This window comes from Nycticebus coucang, chromosome 12 (genome assembly GCF_027406575.1).
Source record: "Nycticebus coucang isolate mNycCou1 chromosome 12, mNycCou1.pri, whole genome shotgun sequence".
Lineage (NCBI taxonomy): Eukaryota > Metazoa > Chordata > Mammalia > Primates > Lorisidae > Nycticebus > Nycticebus coucang.
Genome location: NC_069791.1, coordinates 26,649,289 through 26,673,306, shown reverse-complemented (window position 1 = coordinate 26,673,306; position 24,018 = coordinate 26,649,289). Strand labels below are relative to the sequence as shown.

The following is a 24,018-nucleotide window of genomic DNA, read 5'->3' as shown; positions in this document are numbered from 1 at the left end:
CAAAAAGAACAAAGCTGGAGGAACCACATCACCTGACTTCAAAGAGCTATAGTAATCAAAACAGCCTGGTACTGTCACAATGAATTAATCAATGAATGATACAAGATCCTTCTCCCTTGTCATATAAAAAATAAAATAAAATAAAATAAAAGCAAATGGAATAAAGGCTTACACCTAAGACCAGAAACTATTCAGTAACTAAAAAAAAGCTTCAAGGAAATGCTTCAAGATGTTGGTCTGAGCAAGGATTTCTTGAGTAATATCCCAATGCCCAGGCAACCAGAGCATAATTAGACAAATGGGATCACAACAAACTAAAAAACTTTTCACAGCAAAGGAAACAATCAACAAAGATATACTACTAGTTTGTACCCATAATAATTTTAGGAAGGAAGGGACAAAAGGTGGGAGGAAAGGAGGGAGGGAGGAAGGATGCCCTGGTAAATGTTAAATTTTCTCAAAAACATTGATTTATGTTTAAACTTGACTGATGACAGAATATTCTAATGGAGACCGATGGGTTTAAATAGCATAGTGAATAAAAATCAAAACTTACACTCGAAATATATCCATTGATTTGAATTTAATAACTTTTATTGAGTTGGTGAAAGTTATCAGTATTTGTACATAAAATAATGCAATAAAGTATTTAATCTGCATAAGATGACAGATACATGCACATAATGTCTAAGATGTCTTAGGAAATGTGAGGAAATGACAGATGAATTACTCAGTACTTGAAGTTTCTAATATTATTGACCATAATTTCGTGATTAGAGAGGAAGAATGAGAAGATAATGATGGACGGTCGAGTGTTTACTAGATAGACAACAGAGCTATTTCAAATATTCTCTTTTATAATATTGAAATAGCACAGTAAGAAGCTGTATTATAGATACTATAATGCGTAGAGTGGACAAAACATAGTCCTTGACATCAGGAAATTTACAATTACAGTCATGTCCTCTTATCTGCGGTTTTACTTTCTACAATTTTAGTTACCTGTGGCCAACCACAGTCTGAAAATAGGTGAATACATCACAGTAAGATATTTTTTATAGAGAGAAAGAAAAGACCACCTTCACATAACTTTTATTATAAAGTTCTATTGTTATATGGTTCAATTTTAATTTTAGTTATTGTTGTTAGTCTTTTACTGTGTCTAATTTTTTTTTTTTTTTTGAAACAAAGTCTCAAGCTGTTGCCCTGGGTAGAGTGCTGTAACGTCATAGCTCACAGCAACCTCAAACTCTTGGGATTAAGCAATTCTCTTGCCTCAGTCTTCCAAATAGCTGGGACTACAGGCTCCTGCCACAAGGCCTGGCTATTATTTTTGTTGCAGTTGTCATTGTTGTTTTAGCAGGCCTGGACCAGGTTTGAATCCACCAGCCTAGGTGTATGTGGATGGTGCCCCACCCACTGAGAACGGGCACCGCTCTACCGTGTCTAATTTATAAATAAAAGTCACAGGCATGTATGTGCAGGAAAAAATAGAATATATTGGGTTCAATACTATTCGTGGTTTCAGACATCCACTGAGGGTCTTGGAACGCATGCGCTGTAGATAAAGGATGACTGTAGTATTATGAAAGGTAAAGCAAAAACAAATTACTCCATTATAATTCATAATGTGTTAAATAGGCTGATAGACTTTCCTCAATGGCAAAGCAAACACACAGGAGAGAGGGATTAAATGAATTGAAACGTATAAGGAAAGCTTTCATATCAATGATAGTGTTTAGATTGGACCTGAACAGAAAAATAACAGGCAAAAATGAACCCAGAAGGGCTTTCCAGGGGGTGAGGCTGAGCCAAGATGTGGAAGAGGACAGGGCCAACTCTGAAACTGAATAGTGAAAATGGCTAGAATACAACTCTTCAAAATCTATTCCGCAAATATCTTTTAGCGAAAGGCCAGTGTGGAAATTTACATAATTTTCTTAAAAATCTTACTGAAAATGTGAAAAAGCCTAAAATACATATATATCTGAAAGAACTCAAATTCATTCACAGTAGGTAGAATGATATCCAAAAAACACATTTAATCAAATTATTGTTTATAAAGATTGAAGTTTTCCATTAAGTCACATTACCTGCCAAATTGTTTAACACATAATAAGTGTTTAATAACAACTTTTTTCTCAATTAATTAAATAATTAATTAATTAATTTCCTAAATAAATAAATAAATTAATATCATTTCTATTGGGACATAGAAAAAATGCATCTCAATAGAATAAATAAGTGAAGATGCAGAAAAGTTGAAAATTGATTATTGCTTCAGGTATCTAAACACATATATAATTAAATTATCATTTCTTGAGAGCAAGAATTATAAATTGAAAGGAAAAGGTGCAAAAAAGAAAACCTTGTAAACTACCTTTGAGAAAAATCATTAATTATCTTTCTAACAGGTGAAAGAAAAAATAAATGCATCAAAAATGATACATAGATTATGAAATTCCATTTACCAATATTTTCAAAGGTCTCAAAGAAGTGATAGAAGCTGAATCTTGCCTACTGAATACAAGTTTAGAATATTCAAGGTTAACTGAAAGCAAATCATGGGTAATTCTTAGGGGTAATGAAATAGAATAAGAAATGGAATTTAAAATATTTGAGAAAATATAAAAGGTTTACAAATGCTTTTTCTAAGTGAGTTCTAATTTTTTAGACAACTCACAAGTAAATTCTTTAGTACTGGGGCAAGAATCACTTGGTCACATGATGCATAAAGCCAGAATGAAACATCAAATGCATTTATCAAATATTATATCCAAAGGTAACATACTAGAAAATGATAGCACTTGTATGGCATTTCAGAGACAGACGAAGTTTGCACTTAATTATAGTAAGTATTATCATCTGAAATGACAACCTTTTATAAAATGCAGAATGGCAAATATGAAACTTTTATTCCTCCTGTTCAGCAGTCATCACCTGCTGGCATTTTATGATTAGCAGTGCACTAGCCCAGTCTTCTCATCAAATCTTTTTACTACCAGACAGCGATCTTCTTGGTGGCCCATTTACAATCAGTCCCCACATCAGAGCCATACGGCATTAACGCAGAGCGGTTCCATTAAAGCTCTATGAATTTTAAATGAAGCCACAAATTCAGCTGATGCAACCTCAAGCAATTGAAGCTTTTCAAGGATACTTCCACTGATTGCTTTGTAACCCAGACAAGTCAGTTGCTCAGCACTTTAGCTTTGCAATTGTTAAAATAAGTTTTAAATATTCTTCCTTCCCATTCCTTAAAGAAATGGTGACAACTAGGGGAATGTTTTCAGTAAAGTAGTTTAACTTGTAGAAAATAAGGACATTTAAGCTGATTATTCATATCAAGGTCAAGCAATATCTCTGCACTCTCAGATCTTTGTCAATGTGTTTAAATGAAAAGGATAAATAACTATTTCTTCGATTCTTGATTAGCTCAGATCCCTAATTGGATGTCAACTGCTTACTTAGTCAATAGCATCATCACATTTTTGTATTCTTCATAGATTCATGAGATGTTTCTTACAGAATTAATTTCAAGTTCATGAATCGAGTCAAAAATAGTATCTGAATTCTAATGTAAGAGCACACCGTTATCTAAAGTTCCCAGTCTGTGACTATCACTTTTACCACAGATGCCGAAACTAGCTAGTAAAACACTATGTGATTCTAAGCAAGTAATATTGCCAAGCACTTTCTGTTTTAATTTTGTACTCACATTCTGACTAGATCGAAAGAGATTACTATATTGGTTTTCTGTGTTTACACTGATGCATAAAATAATGCAAATATCTGACCAGTTGCCCCATTTTAAAAGGGGACAATTATAAATTTCTATTAAATGCACACAAAACATTCCATCTGATACAAAGTCACTTATAATGCATATTATATGGACTTCAGTAAGGTTTACAAGGTGCTATCCAACACAGTAGTCACTAACCACAAGTTGTTTAACCACAAGTTGTTATAGGGTACTTGAAATGTAGCTAGTCTGAACTCAGATTTGCTATAAGCATAAAATAATCAACTAAATTTCAAAGCCTCAGTATAAAAAATATAAAATTTCTTCTTCATAATTTTATATTGGTTCTATATTAAAATTCTAATACTCTGGATACATATGATTAAAAATAATGTATTAATATCACTTTTCAAATTTCAAAGGCTCAGTATAAAAATATAAAATTTCTTCTTCATAATTTTATATTGGTTCTATATTAAAATTCTAATACTCTGGGTACATATGATTAAAAATAATGTATTGATATCACTTTCCTTTTTGCTGTCTAATGTTGCCACTAGAAAATTTAAAATTATATGTGTTAACTTGCATTATATTTCCATTGCACAACACTAGTCTAGACTGTCAAAAAAAACCCTACTGAGCAAATAATCTTTTCCAATAAGAACAGTCAAAAGTTCTGGATTGGTATATTGAGTAAAAACTGACATATGCACAGAATTTAGAACAAACATTAAGGATAATGGGAAGACAAACAAAAGAATAGGAAACAATCTCTGCTGATTATTACACTGTGTCATGAAATACATTGAGAGTCAGACCACAGTTACTCTGATTTAAGAAAAGAACGTCTACATTGTGAAATTACATCAGAGAAACAAAAATACAAGTGAAAAGTTTAATAACCATGTTATTATACTATACATAATCACAGCCCGAATATCAACTTGTATAGCAATCATACAGTAACTATTATCATTGAATTATAAAATTAACATCTGGACTTTATAAAGCTTTTATGCATTATTTTGTGCTTTTCAAATTTCATATATAATATGGATTACTGGTTTGAAAGTGTTATCAAGAATTATTTAATTATTTTACTTTTTCATTTTATATATCATCCACAAAATTATCATTTTGCTAACATTTAAAAAAGACCCTTTGTGCACATGGATCATATAAAATTATATAATGAAATATTTATATTAAAATATAGGTCTATAGTTTGGATTAACAAAAGAGCAATTTGTTCAAACATTAAAAAGACCACTTACAAAATTATACTCCATTCCCCTCATTATTCTGGTAATCATACAATTCATTTTCCAAAGAATACTTAAAATTTCCCCTAACATTCTTTTCCCCTCCCAATCTCATCCCCTTTACTTTCATATAGTCTTTAACTCAGATGTCTTTTGAACATGCTGCTAAAAATTTTACAATGAAAATTTTAAAATAAATCAAAATGTCTCCCACCACTGCCAGTCTTCCCTTATCATAGTTGGTAATCTAATGACAAAATAACCTTATAAAATCTCAGTATCTAAGTATTTAGTTTGCTTCAAAATCTTATGTCTCGGATTATTTTTTGTTGAAAAATATTTTTCAGCTCTAATGCCCTCAATTTCCTTCTCATGCACACACATGCTCTGTTCTTACTCCCTAGCTCTCATTCTCTTAATTTAAGCCAGATATATCGCACTGGCCCTTTCAGTGTCTATTAGGATTCTTTCAGAGTCATAATAACTCTTTACTCTCTACCTCGCTTCTTGTTAGGTAGATTTGCTACCTAGAAATGGTTTATCCACTTTTCCAGGAAATACAACAAAAAAAAATCGGGTAGTAAAATATGTAAATTGATTAAATGGTCTTTTAAATTGCCTTTACATTCTTCATAATTATCACATTATCAATTATTCAAGTATCACAGAATAAGACCAATGTTCAGGTTGAAGGCTTTCACTTAAGTGCCATTCATCTCTAAATGGTTGAATTAAAACCATTTCTCTGAAATATCAATAAAAATTTAAAATAAGATACATGATGCAAGGCATAAAGTCCTCTGATTGGCGTTATTTCCTTTTTTATTATTCTGAGCACCAAAACTCGTTTTCTCAGTAAATCAAGTTTAATAAGCAATGGAGCATAAATCCTTGTAAGAAAACATAAGGTTCTCTGATAAGATCTCTTCAGAATGCATGTAGAACTAAGTAATTAATCAAATGAATACCTGGCAGAAATGTAAAGATCAGTGGTAGAGCATAGATTACCTCTGAGAGTACACCACAGTCCAGTATTAGGATTCTTAAGCATGATCATGTTAAGATACAACTGGAACACTGAATTCCTTAAGCCTTGTATACTTACATGGTACATAAATCTTATATAATTGTTACTTCTTGAAAAGGAAAAAAAAATACTAGTTGGATCAAATTCAGAACACTTCTTGGACCACATGTGCAATTGAACACATAGCAAGTATCACATTATACATGCTCACATGGGCCTCTCCAATGGGGCATTCTCCTGCCGTGCCACACAGATGAGAGAGTGTGCCTGTCAGCATAGCCAGCCTTCTTCAACTTGTTCTTGCAGTCGCAGGAATGCCCAGGTATCCAGGGACTTTCATCCCTTTGAGATTGGCTGCCAACTTATATATGACACAGAGCCCTGGCTTAGATCTTGAACTTTAAACTCAGGCTTTAGCTCCATTTATCATAAACTATGCATTAAAATTCTGGGCATTAGCCAAGTGAAAAGTTAAAAGTACCCTCTTCATTCCCATTTTTTATTCTCCTTAGATATCTGTATATTTAGTCCTTTCCAGATCACCTGGAGAGGGAGTTGGCTGGGGCAAAGTGGGATTTGAACATTCTGCATCCCTTGGCTTATCCCCATTAAAAAAAGAACCTCGAAATCAATCCTAGTTAAGATAGTAGAAACTCTTGAAAAATGCTTAATGGACGAAGTGGTGCGTTCCTCTCTTTTAATCTTTAACACCTGCTGTGATGTGCAGAGAGAGATCACGATTGTGGAGACTGAAAGAACTGCTTAGTTTGGTAATCATCAAAAATGATTCTAGAGTTTTGTTTGTACGATGTGTGACTTTCTTTTTCTTTCTTTCTTTTTTGGGGGGAGGGGATGGGGGAGTGTGACACTAACATTATTCTTTTGAACTGGAATATAAAGGTTTCATAGGAATCTTCAGAGAAATGGTGAGATGCAGAAATTTGAGAACCTGAGGTATGTGCGAGTGAGACACAGTAAGAACTGCAGATCTAAGCTGAAAATCTTTACTATGTTATTAGACACAAGGAAAACCTCTTATTTTCATCTCCAAGTTGAAAAAAATACACTCATTCTTAAAATTTCATGTAAACATCTCATTAACATTTGGATAAACAAGGCAAAATATGCATTCTGGAAATGACAATTTAAACATGTAGTCATTTCAATTATGTATGCCTTACAGTATCTCAAGAATTCAAATAAAAGGAACGAGAACGTCTTACCTTCCATCTCGATCCCAGTCATACACCTCTACTTTGATTGTTCTGCCCGTGAGAAAAACATACGCATGAAATGACTTAGTAAGAGCAAAATCATTAAGTATGATTGAGAATTTAAAAATAAGTTCATTTTTTTAGATAAAATAGTGTATGCTTACAGGCTTTATAAATTAATTTGAAGCTAATTTTATTAACATAATTCAATTTACATCTTAATGCAGGCTTCTAGAATCTTTATTGAATTTTTAAAATGAGTAGGGAAAGTATATGGGAAAGCTTGTGTGGTTTGATCTAACTTCTCAGTGGGGAGGTTTGAACCCACTTCTCCACTCTCAAAAACCACTGTCTTGAAGCCATTGTTCTCAAACTCAGCACTGATCAGGGAGGAACATGGTGGACTTTGCGAACCACAGATTGGTAGATCTTTCCCATAGTTTCTGGGTCAATGGGTCTGGGTTGGGGTCTGAGAATTTAAATTTCTATAAGGTTACCAGGTGATGCTGAAGCTGGTACTCAGGAACTACACTGTGAGAATAACGTTCTTAGGATAAAGAATGCATCAAGTTAAATAAAGCTGTGATCTTACTAAATCAATCAAATGAGTCAATTTCAAAGTAAACTTAATAGGATATTGGTGATCAATAGTTTCTTCTACCATCCTACTTAATTCAATTTCTATTTTCTTATATATCAATAACAAGACAAGTAAGATAACAAAAGAGATCGGGTTTTTATTTTTCATTGCTTTTGGGTGGGATGGGTTAAGACTTCTACATTATAACCTTACAATAATGTTTCATAAGGAAAAGAAAAAACTTATATTAAGAATATGTCAGATACTAAGTATATTGTTGAAAGATCATCAAGACCACCTGACCCAGCTACTCGTAAAACACTAAAATCTCCCTGTTACCAACCACGGAACCTTTATGATTCAGCAATCATCAGAGTAGTTATGCCAAATAATAATTTAAGAGTATGTCAGGGTTGATCATTTATCTAGCCATACTTTTATACCTCTTATATATTTACTTATTCTATACTAGAAGAACAATATCACATCCTTTCCTCAGATAAGAAAAAATGTGAAATAATTTATGAATAATAAGTTAAAACTAATATTCAATATACTTTTAGTATAGCTTTGTGATTTTTTTTTTTTTTAGAAAATCAGTTAAACCAAATTTTTATTAGTCAAATCCTTTCTCTTCCCCAAGTCATTATGGATTTTAAAAAGAGTTATTTAAAATTTTTAAATAAACCTCTATACATACACATTTTTATAATTAAAAATTTTTTTAAGTAAAAATTGATTTAGGGTATTAGATGTATAGTGAATATTCAAAATCCTTAGAAAAGTTGTCATTTGCTTTACCTGTCATAATCTCCATTACACAGTGCTCTGACCGAGATCTTGAATGCTTGCCATACAGGATTTAGAGTGTTTTTGACAACTTCTGTTTTATGACAAATTGTAAAACTGTAAGAAAAAGAGTTTTTCATTATTTCCATGACTCAATTATTTTAATTGATCTATTGTTTTAATAGTCTTTCCTCTCTTTCTTTTCATGCAGAATAAATGTTATCAGTCCTTCTGTTCCAGCTACTTTAGTGAATGGAAATAGATGTGTAATTTTAAAACTTTAAAGATTACCTCACTACAAAATATATTGCAATAAGTTTACTAAAAGTAATCTTCAAGTTTAACAGATCCCAACCCTGTTGTGTAAACAGTCTCTAGAAAAATTCTGGTGATTAAAGGAATTTGATCAAGTACAAAATATGCATCCCTCACTAAGATTATTAAGGTCAACAGGAACCCTGAGAAGAGCAGTTTGTTGAAACGCTGGGACAGAAACTCGGTTGGAGTGGGTGTAAGAAAGAGAAGAGAAACCAAAAACCAAGGCACGGTGTCAGTGTGCGAACATTTTTTTAGTCTACTTGTGAAGAGAAAAAGAGAAACTGGGAAAGAAAAAGCTTAGAGGGAAAAATTAATTTAAAAATAATATTTTGGAGTTGTATTCATTGTAACTTCGATTTTCATTTTAAGATGAAAGAAATAACAGCAAGGTTGTATGCTAAGGGAAAAACTCCTGTAGAGAGGTAACCATTTATGATGCATAAAAGAAAGGAGAGAAAGTCTGGAGCAATGTCTTTTAAGTAGATCACAGTACTTGGCATTCAAAGCCTCGGGGGAGGAACTGACCTTGGCAGTACAGATGGCCATTTTGCAGAGATGTTTGCAGAACTTGGGAGTAGATATTGTGATGGGATCATGAGGAAGACCTCCAATTGCTTCCATGCTCCTTTTTTTTTTTTTTTTTTTTTTTTAGCGTCTCATTCTGTTGCCCTGGGTAGAGTGCCATAACATCAGACCAGCTCACAGCAAGCTCAAACTATTGGGCTCAAGAGATCTTCTTGCCTTACCCTTCCAAGTAGCTGGGACTACAGGTGCCCACCCCTATGCCTAGCTAGTTTTTTTTAATTTTTAGTAAAGATGGAGGCTTACTCTTGCTCAGGCTGGTCTCGAACTCCTAAACTCAAGCAACCTACCTGCCTTGGCCTTCCAGAGTGCTAGGATTACAGGCGTGAGCCACCATGCCCGGCCTGCTTCCATGTTCTTATGAAATAAGTATGATCACGAGAAAGAATGAGGAGGGGCAGAAGTCCTGAAGTGTCTGGGATAAAGGACAAGTTCATGGATTTAAAAAAAAAAAGGAGAAGGATTCCTAGGAACCCCAAGGGCCCAATAAGATAACATCATGGATGTACAGTGAGACCACTCAAGATGTGGCTCTTTATTTATAAACTGTTGGCTCTATCTATCTAATGAATTCCCAAAGGGATGGAATCCCTGTAGCCTTAAACTTGGTTCTCCGGTTCAAATTCCAGTGTTGTTTTCACCAAACCATTTAATCTCCAGACATCCATCAACTCCTGGAAATGTTCTTGGCTAATGTAAAATTATGTAGCAATTCATGAGCTACAAAATATTTAAAATGGTTTTGGTGAAAACAATACCTAGATCCAGCTTTCACTAAGACCCTAGTCATGAAGCATTCCAAGTGCAAAGCTCTCTCTAGCAATCATGTGACATGAGAATATTACGTAATTCTAGTGAATATATTGTACCTAACCCCTATGGGAAAATAATCTCCACAAGTCCATTTTCCTCCCCTCATGCAAGAGGGATTGGTTTCTGTAAGAAACATAATATTGTATAAAGGATCAAGTGTTCATCACAAGACTTATAGCCATAGCGCCCGCTCTTCTTCCCAGTAACACCCTCGTCCATCTAAGAAAACCCTGTCACTACATGGACAAAGCTCAGGGGGATGTATTTGTGGTCAAATATTCTCAGTTACTCACCTGAAGCAATTTAGGAGCCACTGAGGGCAAAAGGCATTGAAAGAAAGAAAGACGACAGAGAAGACTCTGAAAAAGAGGATTGAGATGTCCAAAGCCGAAGAGATGGGGAGAAAGATGTGGGGGATTGGAGGAGAACAGACAAGAAACAGATGAGAAAAGGCAAATGTGCAGAAAAATGGTTAAGAAAATTCATAGAGACCAAATGACATTGGAAAGGCATAGTTGTTGTGTGGGTTTGTCCCCAAAACAGGCATCTGTCTCCCTGCACAATTATATGACACATTCTTGAAGATCTATGAGTGGTATTTTTCTTCTCTTGTATCATATTCTGATATATAACAAGTCTTTGGTATGATAGTAGATACAGATAGACAGCTAGAGAGATGACAGCTGGAAGGACGGAGGAGAGAGGGGGACCAGCTCACCATCTTAGAATCACATTCTCAACAATCTACTGATTTTCTGCCCTCTTTGCTTACAGTGAACTCAAAAATTTCTGTTATCATCCTGGTATCACCAGCTGCAGTAATTAAATACTTTGATACTCAAAACTTTTCACAAAAGTGACTCAACTTCGTGAGAGATTTATGAGCCAGGTAGTCATCTGTCACCCATTAATCATTCTCATTCTTAATGCATTAGACACAATACAGACAGCAAAATCTCACTGCTAAGAATTCCAGGGCTGGTGTAACTAGTTAAAATTCTGACAGGAGTCTGTTGTAGCTTTTTCTAACATCCAGGAGTGTTTCTATGTGTGTATCAGAAATAGTATTATGAGAAAATAGATTTTATTATATTAAATAACCTATATGGGGATGCTTTAAATGAAGCCATTTACCTAAAATAGTTATTCTAAAGGAAAATTATTAGTCAATTATAAATACACATCAAGTAGCTAAAGAAATGTGAAAGCAAGAAAATAAGAATTTATAATCGTCTATTATGTAGCTTTTTATTAATGCTTCTACTAAAAAGAATAAAAATAGAAAATCCAGGAAACAAGCAGTTTATACAGAAGGAGACATAGGAACACTGTGACTCAAGAAATTTTGAATCATTCTTCAGTTTTCCTCTGCCTTAAAATGAAGAGCAAGTATGTTTTGTCCTGTCCAATGTTTTTCATATGATTAAAAATAGTGTTTGGATGCAATTTTACCACCAAAATAGAAGGGGGAAACAGAAAAACGTATAATATGATACCAAAACAAAAATGCCCAACAGTTGCCAAGTAGCTGTATCCACAAAAATCTCCAAACAGTAAATCATCATTAAAAACTGTCTAGGGTATTCACACTAAATAGCAAATGCTTTATTTTTATTCAACATTTTACACCCTAACTATATAATGTTATTTGTTACATAATTTCATTTATAAGCGTAGCAGTAGTGACAAATAGTTTTTTCATTCTACTTTCCTTATTTCTAATTTCCAAACAATGTTTTCTCTTTAGCTGATGTTTTATTACACATAATTAAGGAAAACAAAAAAGGAAACATCACACTTAAAGATAAGGGCTAATGCGGAAGTTCTTCCTATAAGTCAGGCCACCTTCTAGCTAGAGGAATGAATGAGAGAGAGGGATCAATTCAATCTTCTCTACAACCCTATGAGCTAGTTGTGATTATTACCCCACACTATAGATGAGGAAATAAGGTCTCATAGCGGTTAAAAATTTGCCCCTGGTCCCATAGTTGTTAAGTACTGAGGGTCAGGAATTAAATCTAGACAACAAAAAGTACCCATATTTTTAACCACTAAGCAGTCTCACAATTATTGACAATAGAAGTCATAAAAAACAATAGTCAAAATACATTTCTGGCAAAGCCATGTGCATTAAATTATACTCTATAACTCATGAATACATATTCAAAACACATAGAAATCATATGACTGCCTAATGGCTGATCATGACTGCCAAAAATATTCAAATTGCTAGAATATAATGAAAAGTGTTACTGAAGAATAGACACAGATATTATCGATTTAAAAAACTGTAGTATTAAAAAAATGCATGAACTGTAGCATCCTCAGATCTACATCCTTCTTTAAGAAAATGGTTTGATGCTATAGCAAAATACATTTGTTTTAGCATTTGAGTTTCCATAAAATGTAATTCTTCCACACTTTTAAAGAAATATAATTTCATTTAAAAGTAAAGATAAAATATGTCTATAAAACTGGAAATCATTTATTTTAAGTATTAAACAAATCATATAAAATGCTTATAAAGTTACACATTGTGTTGAGATTTAAAATCATACAATTCGTAAAATACTAAAATATTTTAATCCAATTATCAGTATTCTCTCTGAGAAAAAGATAATTCAAGTATCTTCTTTACCCTGAAGTTAAAATGCATAAAAGATAAATGTACCTGCCATCTTCATTACTTCGATAAAATACGAGAAAAGGATCCGATTTTCCAAAGAAGTCCTTCTTATCCAATTTGTTTGCACAAAATTGCATCAGAACAGCATCCTAAACACAAAATTAATGAATAGCTCAAAACCTGGGCTATAAATAACTGGAAACCACATGTCACAAACAAGACTTGACAAGAAAACAAATACACCACTTTAATGCCAATGGCCAAGTGTGGGAGAATCTCAGACAACATAGAATTGATTTTTAAACAACTAATGCAACTTTAAAAAGTACTGAGATACTTTGGACATTCCTCCCTTCCAACCTTCTGTTGAAATTTGGTCGCCCATGGTGGAAGTGAGGCCAGGCTAGAGGTGCTTGGGTCACGGAGGCATAGTCCTCTGGAATGGTGTGATGTTGTCTGTTAAAAGACCCTTGCGTCTCCTCTCAGTTCTGCTTCCCACGGCTTGCCATGTGGTGCCTACACCCCTTTGCCTTCACCATGAGGGGAAGCAGCCTGAGGCCCTCACCAGAAGCACATGCTGATGGCACGCTGCCTACACAACCTGCAGAACTGTGGGCCAAATATAACTGTTTTCTTTATAGATTATCCAGCCTCAAGTACTCTTTTATAGCAATGCGAAATGGACTAAGACTGTAAAGCTTTTAAAACATGAAAGAAACTGTATTGCTCACAAATGAAATACTTCAAGGTTTTGCATTTGGTATACATGCAGAATCTGTAACATGGCCTTCGACAAAGGCCATCATCGAGTGAGCTATGACCAGGTTTTTCCACCTTCATCTGGCAAAACTTTTCATTAGTCATCCCCTCCTGCCAGCCCCAGCAAACAATCACAGCTCTTTCCTACCTTAGGACTTTATACTCCTATTGGGAGGCTAGTCCACCCTTCAAAGCAATTTTGGAACCCGTTTTCTGGAATGTCCATTAAAGCCATCATTGTATTACACTTGATGTCCTGAATGCCATAAGAATGTCTTCCTTTCAGTATTTCCTTTATCTTTAGGTAAAGAAAAAAGTCATTGGGGGCCAGATCAGATGAGTAGGGAGAGTGTTCCAATACAGTTTTTTGTTTACTGTCTAAAAAGTCCCTCACAGACAGTGCTGTGTGAGCTGGTGCATTGTCATGATGCAAAAGCCATGAGTTAGTGGTGAAAAGTTTAGGTTGTTTCCATCTAACTTTTTCAAGCAACCTCTTCAGCACTTTCAAGTAGTAAACTGCATTAACTGTCCAGTTGGTACAAATTCATAGTGGATAATCCCTCTGATACCAAAAAAGGTTAACAATATTGTTTTGACTCTTGATTTGGACTGACAGAACTTTTTTGGTTGTGGAGAATTTGCTGACTTTCAAAGTACTTTGGCACTTTGTTTCTGGGTCATATTGGGACACTTATGCTCCATGACCAGTGACAACTCAGCTTTGACGTTGTATTGCCTCTACAAAACATTCTGGCAAATTTAGACTCTCCTTTGTTTTTGTTCATCATTTAGCTCCTTCGGGACCATGTTTGAACACACCTTTCTTATGTCAAGTTTTTCAGTTAATATTTTCCTAACTGTTTCTCTAGTGATGTTTAATTGGTCTACTGTGCTTCTTACAGTCAGACAACAACTTTGATGCATACTTGAATGAATTTTTGCAATGTTTTCATCAGTTCTGTCATTATTAGCTGCCCTGACCTTTCTTCATTAGTGAGATTTTTCTCTCCCCTCAGAAGAATGTTTAATCCATGGCATTAATCCCATAAACATGGACTAGCATGTACCTGAGTTCACTCTTGCCAAGTTTAACAAGACATTTAATGTTTGGTCATTGCTCCAATTCAAACTGTGACATTCTTGAGACACCACACAAAAACATGCAACAGCAATAATGAACACCAATCAGGAAAATACTGCCACATGTCAACATGAATGCAGCTGGGAGACACTGATATACCAAGGTTATCAACCTGCCCTGATTGTTTGTACAGTGCTGTCAATGTAAGCACATGGTAGCAAGTTCATGTACTTAATTATCAGACCTTGTACTTATCTCCAGACTCATCAAGTTATACACATTAAATATGCACAGCTTTTTGTATGTCAATTGTAACTCAATAAACCTGGCTTTTAAATAGATATATTTTACAGATGCATAAATTAGAATTCCAAGAACATAACCTCACTCAGATGAAGGGTGAAAGGGCAAGACTGAAATTTAGTATCCTGACTTTAAAGCCTATGCTCACGGCACAACAAGTTGATAACTGACAACTTGCTTTAAAGGAAAGAATATGTAGATTTGCATAGTGTGATGGGTGATTTAAAATTATTTCATTCAAAATTCCAAATGATAATGCCTGATTCTTTTAAAGATCCCAAAACCAAACTAAGAATTTCTTTTGAAGTAACTATGAACATTGTTTTGAATATACTTGTGCATTCTATTATACTACCATAGTAATAAATACCATTTCAGGTTTGTAAGTGTTCATAATGATGTCAATCATCATGAAAGTTGTTAAGAAATTGAAACAGAACATAGAAAAGATGAAGTTGCACCAAGATTCTAAGCAGTATTGATAAAATGTTAGATCTATAATTTCTAAGTATGAGAAATACATGTTTACTCATTGAAAGATAATTCCAGATATTCTTAAAGATTTAGTAGTAAAAAGAGGGAGAGATCACTTAGTTATAGATTCCCCTTCATTTGAACAAAAGCTGTAGAATTTTTCATGTCCTTAAAGCAAGACAATAGAATTGAAAGGGGAAGACATTTAAGATGCAGCCAGTCCATACTCAACCTCGGGCCTTGGTGTCTTGACTCTATTTTTAAATAGAACTGAAAAGAAAGTATTCATTGTGTACTTTCATAAAATCATCTCAATGAGCTGAGGATTTTGACAAAATCACACGTTAGTACCACTATAAAGAGCATGTACCTTATTAACTACAACCTTCCTTTTCTCTTTCTTCCTTCATTATACAAACACATATTATCATACACATACACAAATTCAGAGACAAAATTATAAAAGAAGATTACATGATATAATTGAAAAAATATGTTATTTTAACTAAAAAGTAGAATGGTAGGCAATACTTCTAAATTTAAATAGTTATAGAACTTGTGTAAGGTATTTTTCGTGTATACAAAATGCTTTGATATGCATTATATTGTCAAATTTAATGTTACAGAAGAGTATTTTAACTAGAATGTTTTAACTAGTAACTGGTTCATATTTGGGGGGTTTTCCCTTCCAATATGAAAAGTCAACTTCAGAGTAGTCAAGGACTTGATAAGACAAAGTACAAATTAGGAGCAAAACCCAAAGTCAACCTCATTCTGATGGTCTTTACCAGCATTATACCGTGGGTAGGTCCTAGGCATTTCACTGATCAGAAAACTGAGACTGATATGTCCATGACCTTCCCAAGGAGACACACAAAATGGGAGGAAGAAGAAGAAGCCTCAATTTGCATGCATGTTAAACTACTTACATTCTACTATTAAAGCCTCTTATTATAGTTCTCTGTTGTTACCTCACTATTTCCCCAGCCTCAGGATCCCAGAGCTGTGGAATCAATTAGAATACTCAGTTTTTACCATTTGCTGGCAAATAAAATCATATGCTTTTCTGACCATATTATGTAAGAAATATATGATGTAAATAAAGAAACATTATTTATCTAAAATTTAAAAAGCAAATGTCTTGAGATAAATAAAATAAACTATAGCTCTCTTTATAAAAAGTGTGGCTGATGTAAAAGTATTAAACTTTGGGTATTTGGGGGGAGATACTGTTCTGACCATCATCAAGCAATAAAAAGTAAAGAGCTGTACAGGTGCAATCTGGGACAAATTTTTTCCCCCAGAGATAACAATTCCCAGAGATCCACTGGACCACATTAAACAAATGATGCTGACTTCAGATTCAGCACACCATCATTACCTCCAAAGTGGAGCATCACAGCTATCATCTCATTCTTAATGACAGTGAAATCATCGAATATGAGTCAATGGGTGTAGAAGAAAATCACAACTAAAAATAACAACTGTCCAAAAATACAGAGTATGCACTCTATGGAGTCATATTCCTAGTTGCAGTGACAGCTTGTCCTTCCTTCAAATGTGGGCTTCCTAAACTAAGAAAAGATGCAATCAGTGTATTTTCTGGAGTAATTCATTTAGAAAAATGGGGGGGGGGCATATTCTGTACAAAAGGGCTAAACTTGAGTAACTAGAAATAGTCCTCCTGATTTACACACACATCTTTAAATATTTTTGCAGAAATTGAACTCATTAGAATAACTGCAATTTCTTACACTACGGCTTATAAAACAATGTTGATATTAGGTTTTAATTTAATACCTTCAATTCCTTAATTCAATATCCTTTTCACCTAAGAAACAGTCTCTTTGGTCAAATGATATTTTATGTAAAATGATATTTTACAGATTATAGAATTGCGTAACATTTCTGCTAACATTACTCGAGAACTAATTATCAAGTATTGTATCAGAAACAACACTTCAAAGGAAGTCTCAGAATTTTTTTAATCAAAAAAAAATTTTACTTACCCTACAACAGTTTAATTCCTCTGCTGTAAGTATGATCGTACCACATTTCTTTCCTGGAATTCCTCTAAAACAATAAAAATATATTTATATGCAGAAATATTTTATATAAACACCACAGAACATGATATTATGTTTATTTCATAGAATCAAATGACAAAATAATAATAGGTTGGCTCTTCCTTAACAAAATATATTTCTAGTCTTATCCTTTAATTTGTGCCATAGATCTACATTTCCCAATGAAGTTAAACTTTTAGGATTACTTTGAACACATCAATCCTCTGCCCAAGAATCAGTATCTCAAAATTGTCAAATTGTCTAACATACATAATATGATATAATAATATATAATAGTCATGTGTCATATAATGACATTTCAGTGAACACCTGGCTACACATAGGAGGGAGAGGGTCATCCCATAAGATTACAATAGAGATGAAAGACTTCTATGGCCTGGTGATGTGACATTGTAGCACAATGCATTACTCATGTGCTTATTGTGATGCTGGTGTAAACAAACCGACTATCCTGTCAGTGGTATAAAAGTATAGCAGGTGTAATTATGTAAAGTATTAATAATAATAATAAACAACTGTTACTGGTTAATTTCTTGACTATATTTTTTGTCATTATTTTATAGAGTGTACTCTTCTACTCATAAAAATGTAAAAGTTAACCATAAAACAGGCCCAGGCAAGTCCTTTAGAACAGCAATACTCCACTTTTTTGGTGCCAGGGACCAGGTTCTTGGAAGACAGTTTTTCCATGGATGGGGGAAGTAAGGAGATGAAGCTTCTCTCACTTTCTCACTGCTCCCCTGCTGCTGTTTCCTAACAAGCCATAGACCACTACTGTTCACAGCCCAGGGTTTGGGAACCACAGCCTTAGAAGTATTCCACAAGAAGGCATTGTTATCAGAGGAGATGACAGCTTCACAAATGTTATTGGCCATGAAGCCCTTCCACTGATACTATCAACCATAGAACATAAAAGTATAGGTCTCAAAAGTAGGAAGGTGAACATTAGGGAAGGAAAACTAATGAGAAGAGATAGAATTATATTTATCTTATCAAATGCAGAGTTGTTAGGTAAATGATTAGAATTCTAGCTCTCCAAGGGAAAAATGGCCAAATGGGTGCTCTGCCATGGGGCTGCCTTGAGCTTGGACAAAAGGACAAATGTTGGACCCTCTTAGACGTGCCCCACCTTAATTCCATCCTGAGAAGTACAGGCACTGTAGCATTGACAAAGTAATTTAAGACTAATTACCATACTGTTAACTGTCCATCAAAGTGATTTCATGGAAACATCTGAACCACAAGGAGGGCCCTGTCCAGGCAATATAAAATGAGACCCCAAACCATAACCAGAGCCTTTTCTTTGTGATAACAGGGTAGGCCCGTTTGCTCCTGATGATGAATACATCTTGCTCTGTAAACCTATCTCTCCTTTCCTCAATAAATTTTGTTTTATGCTTGCAAAAAGAAAAAAAAAAAAAGATGGGGAGATGTAATATAGTGAGACTGATAGTCCCGACCTTGTATAGGCCTAGCCTAATGCTCATGTTTATGTCTTAATTTTTAACAAAAAGTTTTCAAAGTAAGCAAATAAAAATAAAAATTTTAAAGTAGAAAAAATGTTCACAGAATAAGGATATAAAGAAAATATTCTTGTACAGCTGTACAATGTGTGTTTTAAGCTAAACACTATTAGAAAAGAGTATAAAAGTTAAGGTCTAATGTAGCGTGCAATAATGCCCTCGGTCTTCACATTCACTCACTCAATGACTCACTAAGAGCAGCAAATTCTATTCATGGTAAGCGAATATGTAATTGTACCACATATATATATATATATCTTATTTATTTATTTATTTTTTGAGACAGAGTGTCACTCTGTCACCCTTGGTAGAGTGCTGTGGTGTCATAGCTCACAGCAACCTCAAACTCTTGTGCTCAAGCAAGTCTTTTGCCTCAGCCTCCCTGGTAGCTGAGATTACAGGTGCCTGCCACCATGCCTGGCTATTTTTAGAGGTAGGGTCTAGGTCTTGCTCAGGCTGGTCTTAAACCTGTAAGTTCAGGCAATCCACTCACCTTGGTCTCCCACAGTGCTAGGATTACAGGCATGAGCTACTGCACGCACACCAATTGTACCACTTTTTATCTTTCACTATATTTTTACAGTACCATCTGTATGTTTAAATTCACAAACATTTATCATTGTATTACAATTGCCTACAGTATTCAGCACAGTAACATGCTGTATAGGGTGGTAGCTTAGAAACAATAGGCTCTACCATACAGCCTAGGTGTGTAGTAGGCTAGAACATCTGGGTTTGTGTAAGTATACTCTGCAATGTTGGCACAATGACAAAATTGCAAAACTTTCTCAAGGATTCTAAGTGTTCCACTACATTCTTAAAACCTACTAAGACTAAGTCTAGGGGCAGCGCCTGTGGCTCAGTGGGTAGGGAGCCAGCCTCATATACCAAGGGTGGCAGGTTTGAACCTGGCCCTGGCCAAACTGCAAAAAAAAAAAAAAAATTAAGTCAAAAATCTTTGAGTTCACTATTTCCCTCTTGTTTCATCAAAATGATTACTTAAGTGTGCTTATGTGTTTTCTGTGTTATTTCCGTGCCCCAACACACTATTGTTTGTTAACTGTTCTCTGTTTCCTATTCTGCCTCTATCTTTCCATATCCCCAGCTGAAGTTCCATTTTTTTTTAATCACCTTATCCCAGGAAACTTCATACAAAGCTCAGCCTTTTCTGCACTTCTAGTAGGCTTAAAGTCAATACAATAAGGTTTAGAACTTCATTATTCCTAAATTGTTAAAAAATCACATATTTTACCCTTTATTTTCTCAAGTTGATTATAAGCCCTATAAGAACAATATTCATGCCATATACATGTACCTCTTACATAGTAGCTGTTTAGTATACATGTATAAGCAAGTATGTAATATGCAGCTTAACACTTATTTCCACCATCCGTTCACACCCAATCAGGGGACTTGCACATTTCAGGATTTTCCATTTTCTCAAAGTCCCTATGACTAATACCTCAATTAATTTAATTTTGCATGAATTTTTCTTAAATTTTTACATGCATCATTTTTAGCATAATTCCATGATTTCAACATCCTTAAACAATTTTTCTAATCCAGCTATAACTTTTTGACATCTTTTATTTGTGAATCATAAATTATATTTTCAGTGATATGGAGAAGTAAACACTGAGATCTACAGAACATACTTTAAAATGCTGAATAAAATTAAACCTAGGTCTTCATAAATGCTTAAATAATTTGGCAGAAAAGTAAGGACCAATCAGATGCTGAAGATGAAAAGACAGAAAGATAAGCAGAATGGAACGTTGGAGAATGGGATCTTTGGCTGCTGTCTCTTATGGTTACTTAGAGAATAAAGATCAGAGAGACAGAGACAGAGAGAGAGGTGGATTCACAAAGTGGAAGGCTCAATAAACAGCCAATCCACAGCAAAAGGCTTGGATTCCAATGACTAGATTGCCTAATTGTAGTATGAATTACAAATAACTATTCATTTTAAGGGCCTACACACTAAATCTCTGCTTTAAAACTTGATAAATGAAAGAGACAAAAATGTGTCTGAATAATTCAGGCCTCAACTAGGCTTGCTGTCTTAATTGTTACCATTAGGTTATACACCAAAACGTCAAACCAAGAATTCAATTTAATTTAAGTGGCCACAGGTATGCAGTAAACACGACTCCTCTCTGGTAGACTTCGCTTTCAAATTACATCTCAAAATAACTCACATAAAAGTTTAAAAAGTATACATGAGGCTGATTTTAAAATACACAAAATACTCAAGGAAAAATATACCCACCCTGAGTTAGAATCTCCAAAATAACAGGCTGCAGAAGCAAACACAGACTTAGAATGTAAGACATGTTTTGTTTAGCATATAAAATATAAGTGTGTATAATATATTTAAAATTCAAACAGGAGAATGAGATTATGAGTAACCAGTAAAGGATTATAAAATAAGAAAGAATATTTGGAACAGAATATAGAGCCCAGAAATTAATCCAAACGGACATTATTTGAGTGAGTTCCTCCTATATTTTCTTCCAGCAATTTTATAGTTTCTGATCTTATATTTAGGTCTTTTACCCATTTTAAGTTCATTTTTGTACACAGTATATTGTGCAAGACAAGTATCTAATTATGTTGCATGTGGAAATACAGTTTCCTCAGCATAATTTTATCATATTATTAAAGATACTACTCTTTCCCTATTGTAGCCTCTGGGTGCCCTTGTCAAAAATTAGTTGACCGTCAATATTTGGGTTAGACAGAAGAGACAACTAATTAAATGAAAGACAGATATAAAGAAATTATCCATGAAGTACCAAAGAGAAGCAGACACAAGGACTATTATAAACAGGTTTAGAGACACAAGGCATAAATATAAAAGATTAAATATATATTTAATCAGAGTTCCAGAAGGAGAAGAAGGAACAGGTTGAGGTGATAAAATACTGGACGAGATAATAACTGGAAAACCTCTAGAACTGGTGAATCACCTAAATTTCCAGAACCAGAAAGCCCAGGGAATCCAAAGAAGTATAAATGAAAATAAATATACACTTAGACACAGGATAGGAGCATAGAAAGGCACCAAAGATAAAGAGCGTATCTCCAAAGGAGCCAGAAAGAGAAGGCAGATGATTTACAAAGACAGGAAAGTTAAACTAAGATCTGACTAATCAGAAGCAACATCAGAAACTAGAAGAAAGTTGAAAAATTGTCTATAATGAAGTGAAAGAAAATAATTGTTAATCCAGGACTATAAATAATAACTTTTAAGAACAAGCACAAATTATAAACATTTCCATACAGCATAGCCAAGTGTTTACTTGATAAATTTATAAAGGAAGGACTTCAAACTGAAATAAGTGATTACAGATGGAAGATCTGAGATGACAGAAGAAATAACAACAGAAGCCAAGGATACCAAATATAAATAAATCTTAATATTGACTATAAATAATACTAATAATAAATACAAATTATCATAATAGCACTAATCAAAAGAGTGAGAATTTAACATCTTCTGATGTCCTTTTATTATTTGGGAAGGAAAATTCTGAAAAAATAGAATTTGGTGAATTGGGTCTGATGATTAGGATTGCAAACTTGCCCCTGTGCACTTACACAGGCAGCCCTGTACAAACAACTTGGTAAGGATTCAAAACCTTGGTATATCGGTGTCTCAGTGTTTATGTCATGTAGTGGTGTCTTGCTGAGTGGCATTCAATATTGTTGATATGTGTTTTTGTGTGCTATCATCAGAATGGTGGAGCTTAAATTGAAGCAATTAATAAACATTTGTAAATTTCTTATTAAACCTGGCAAAAGTGGAAATGAAATCAGGGACACATTAGTCCAAATTTATGGGGATAATGCCATGAGGAAAACAGCAGGGTATAGGTGGATTAAATTTTTTCAGGCGGGTTGAGAAAGCATCACTGATGAAGAGAGGTCAGAGAAGCCAGAAATGAGTAAAACTGATGATAACACTGCAAAATTTTGTCAGACTGTAGGCTGAATTTGTTGGCTGACTAAGAAGCAAAGCAGACCAAGTAAACATTGATAGGGAAACAGGCAAATCTGAACTGAAAATCTTTGCAAACAAGTCATGGCTATTGCATCACAACAATGCACCAGCTCACACAGCACTGTCTGTGAGGGACTATTTAGCCAGTAAGCAAATAATTGTATTGGAACACTCTCCCTACTCACCTGATCTGGCCCCCAGTGATTTCTTTCTTTACCCCAAAATAAAGGAAATCATTTTAATGGCATTCAGGACATCAAGGGTAATATAATGATGGCTTTGATACCATTCCAGAAAAAGAGTTCAAAAATTGCTTTAAAGGCTGGACGAGGCATGGCATCAGTACATTGGTACATAGCTTTCCAAGGGGAGTACTTTGAAGGTGAACATAGTGATATTCTGCAGTAAGGTACGAACCACTTGTAATAAATAGCAGAAGGAAAACCGAAAAATCCACAAATATGTAGAAATTAACACATTCTTAATCTAGTGATGGGTTAAAGAAGAGGGTGCCAGGGATTTTAAAAATACCATGAGACAAATAAAAATAAAAACATAGTATACCAAAAGTATAGGATATAGTGAGAACAGTACTAACAGGGAATTTTATAGCTAAAAACACAAATATTAAAGAGAAAAAATCTCAAGTCAATAACCTAACTTTGCACCTCGAAGAACTTGAAACAAATAAGAACAAACTAATCCCAAAGTTGACAAAAGGAATAAATAATAAAGATTAGAACAGGCATAAAGTGAATAGAAAAAAATATAAAAATACCAATGAAACTATGATTTGTTTTTTTGAGATCAACAAAATTGACAAACCCTT

The 24,018-nt window shown here is 34.2% G+C and overlaps 1 protein-coding gene across 5 annotated transcripts in view; it reads right to left on the bottom strand.

The window, feature by feature from the left end:
- Positions 1-24,018, bottom strand: part of CPNE8 (copine 8) — a 308,616-nt gene that overhangs the window by 180,326 nt on the left and 104,272 nt on the right. For all 5 annotated transcript variants that reach the window (XR_008373258.1, XM_053555697.1, XM_053555699.1 and 2 more), the window contains exons 7-10: positions 17,586-17,649; positions 13,005-13,108; positions 8,633-8,737; positions 7,261-7,302 (exon numbers count right to left, since the gene is read on the bottom strand). Coding sequence is in view for 4 of the 5 variants with exons in the window: in XM_053555697.1 (XP_053411672.1) it covers positions 7,261-7,302; positions 8,633-8,737; positions 13,005-13,108; positions 17,586-17,649 (315 nt within the window). In the remaining variant the exon portion in view is untranslated. The remainder of the gene's footprint in view (positions 1-7,260; positions 7,303-8,632; positions 8,738-13,004; positions 13,109-17,585; positions 17,650-24,018) is intronic.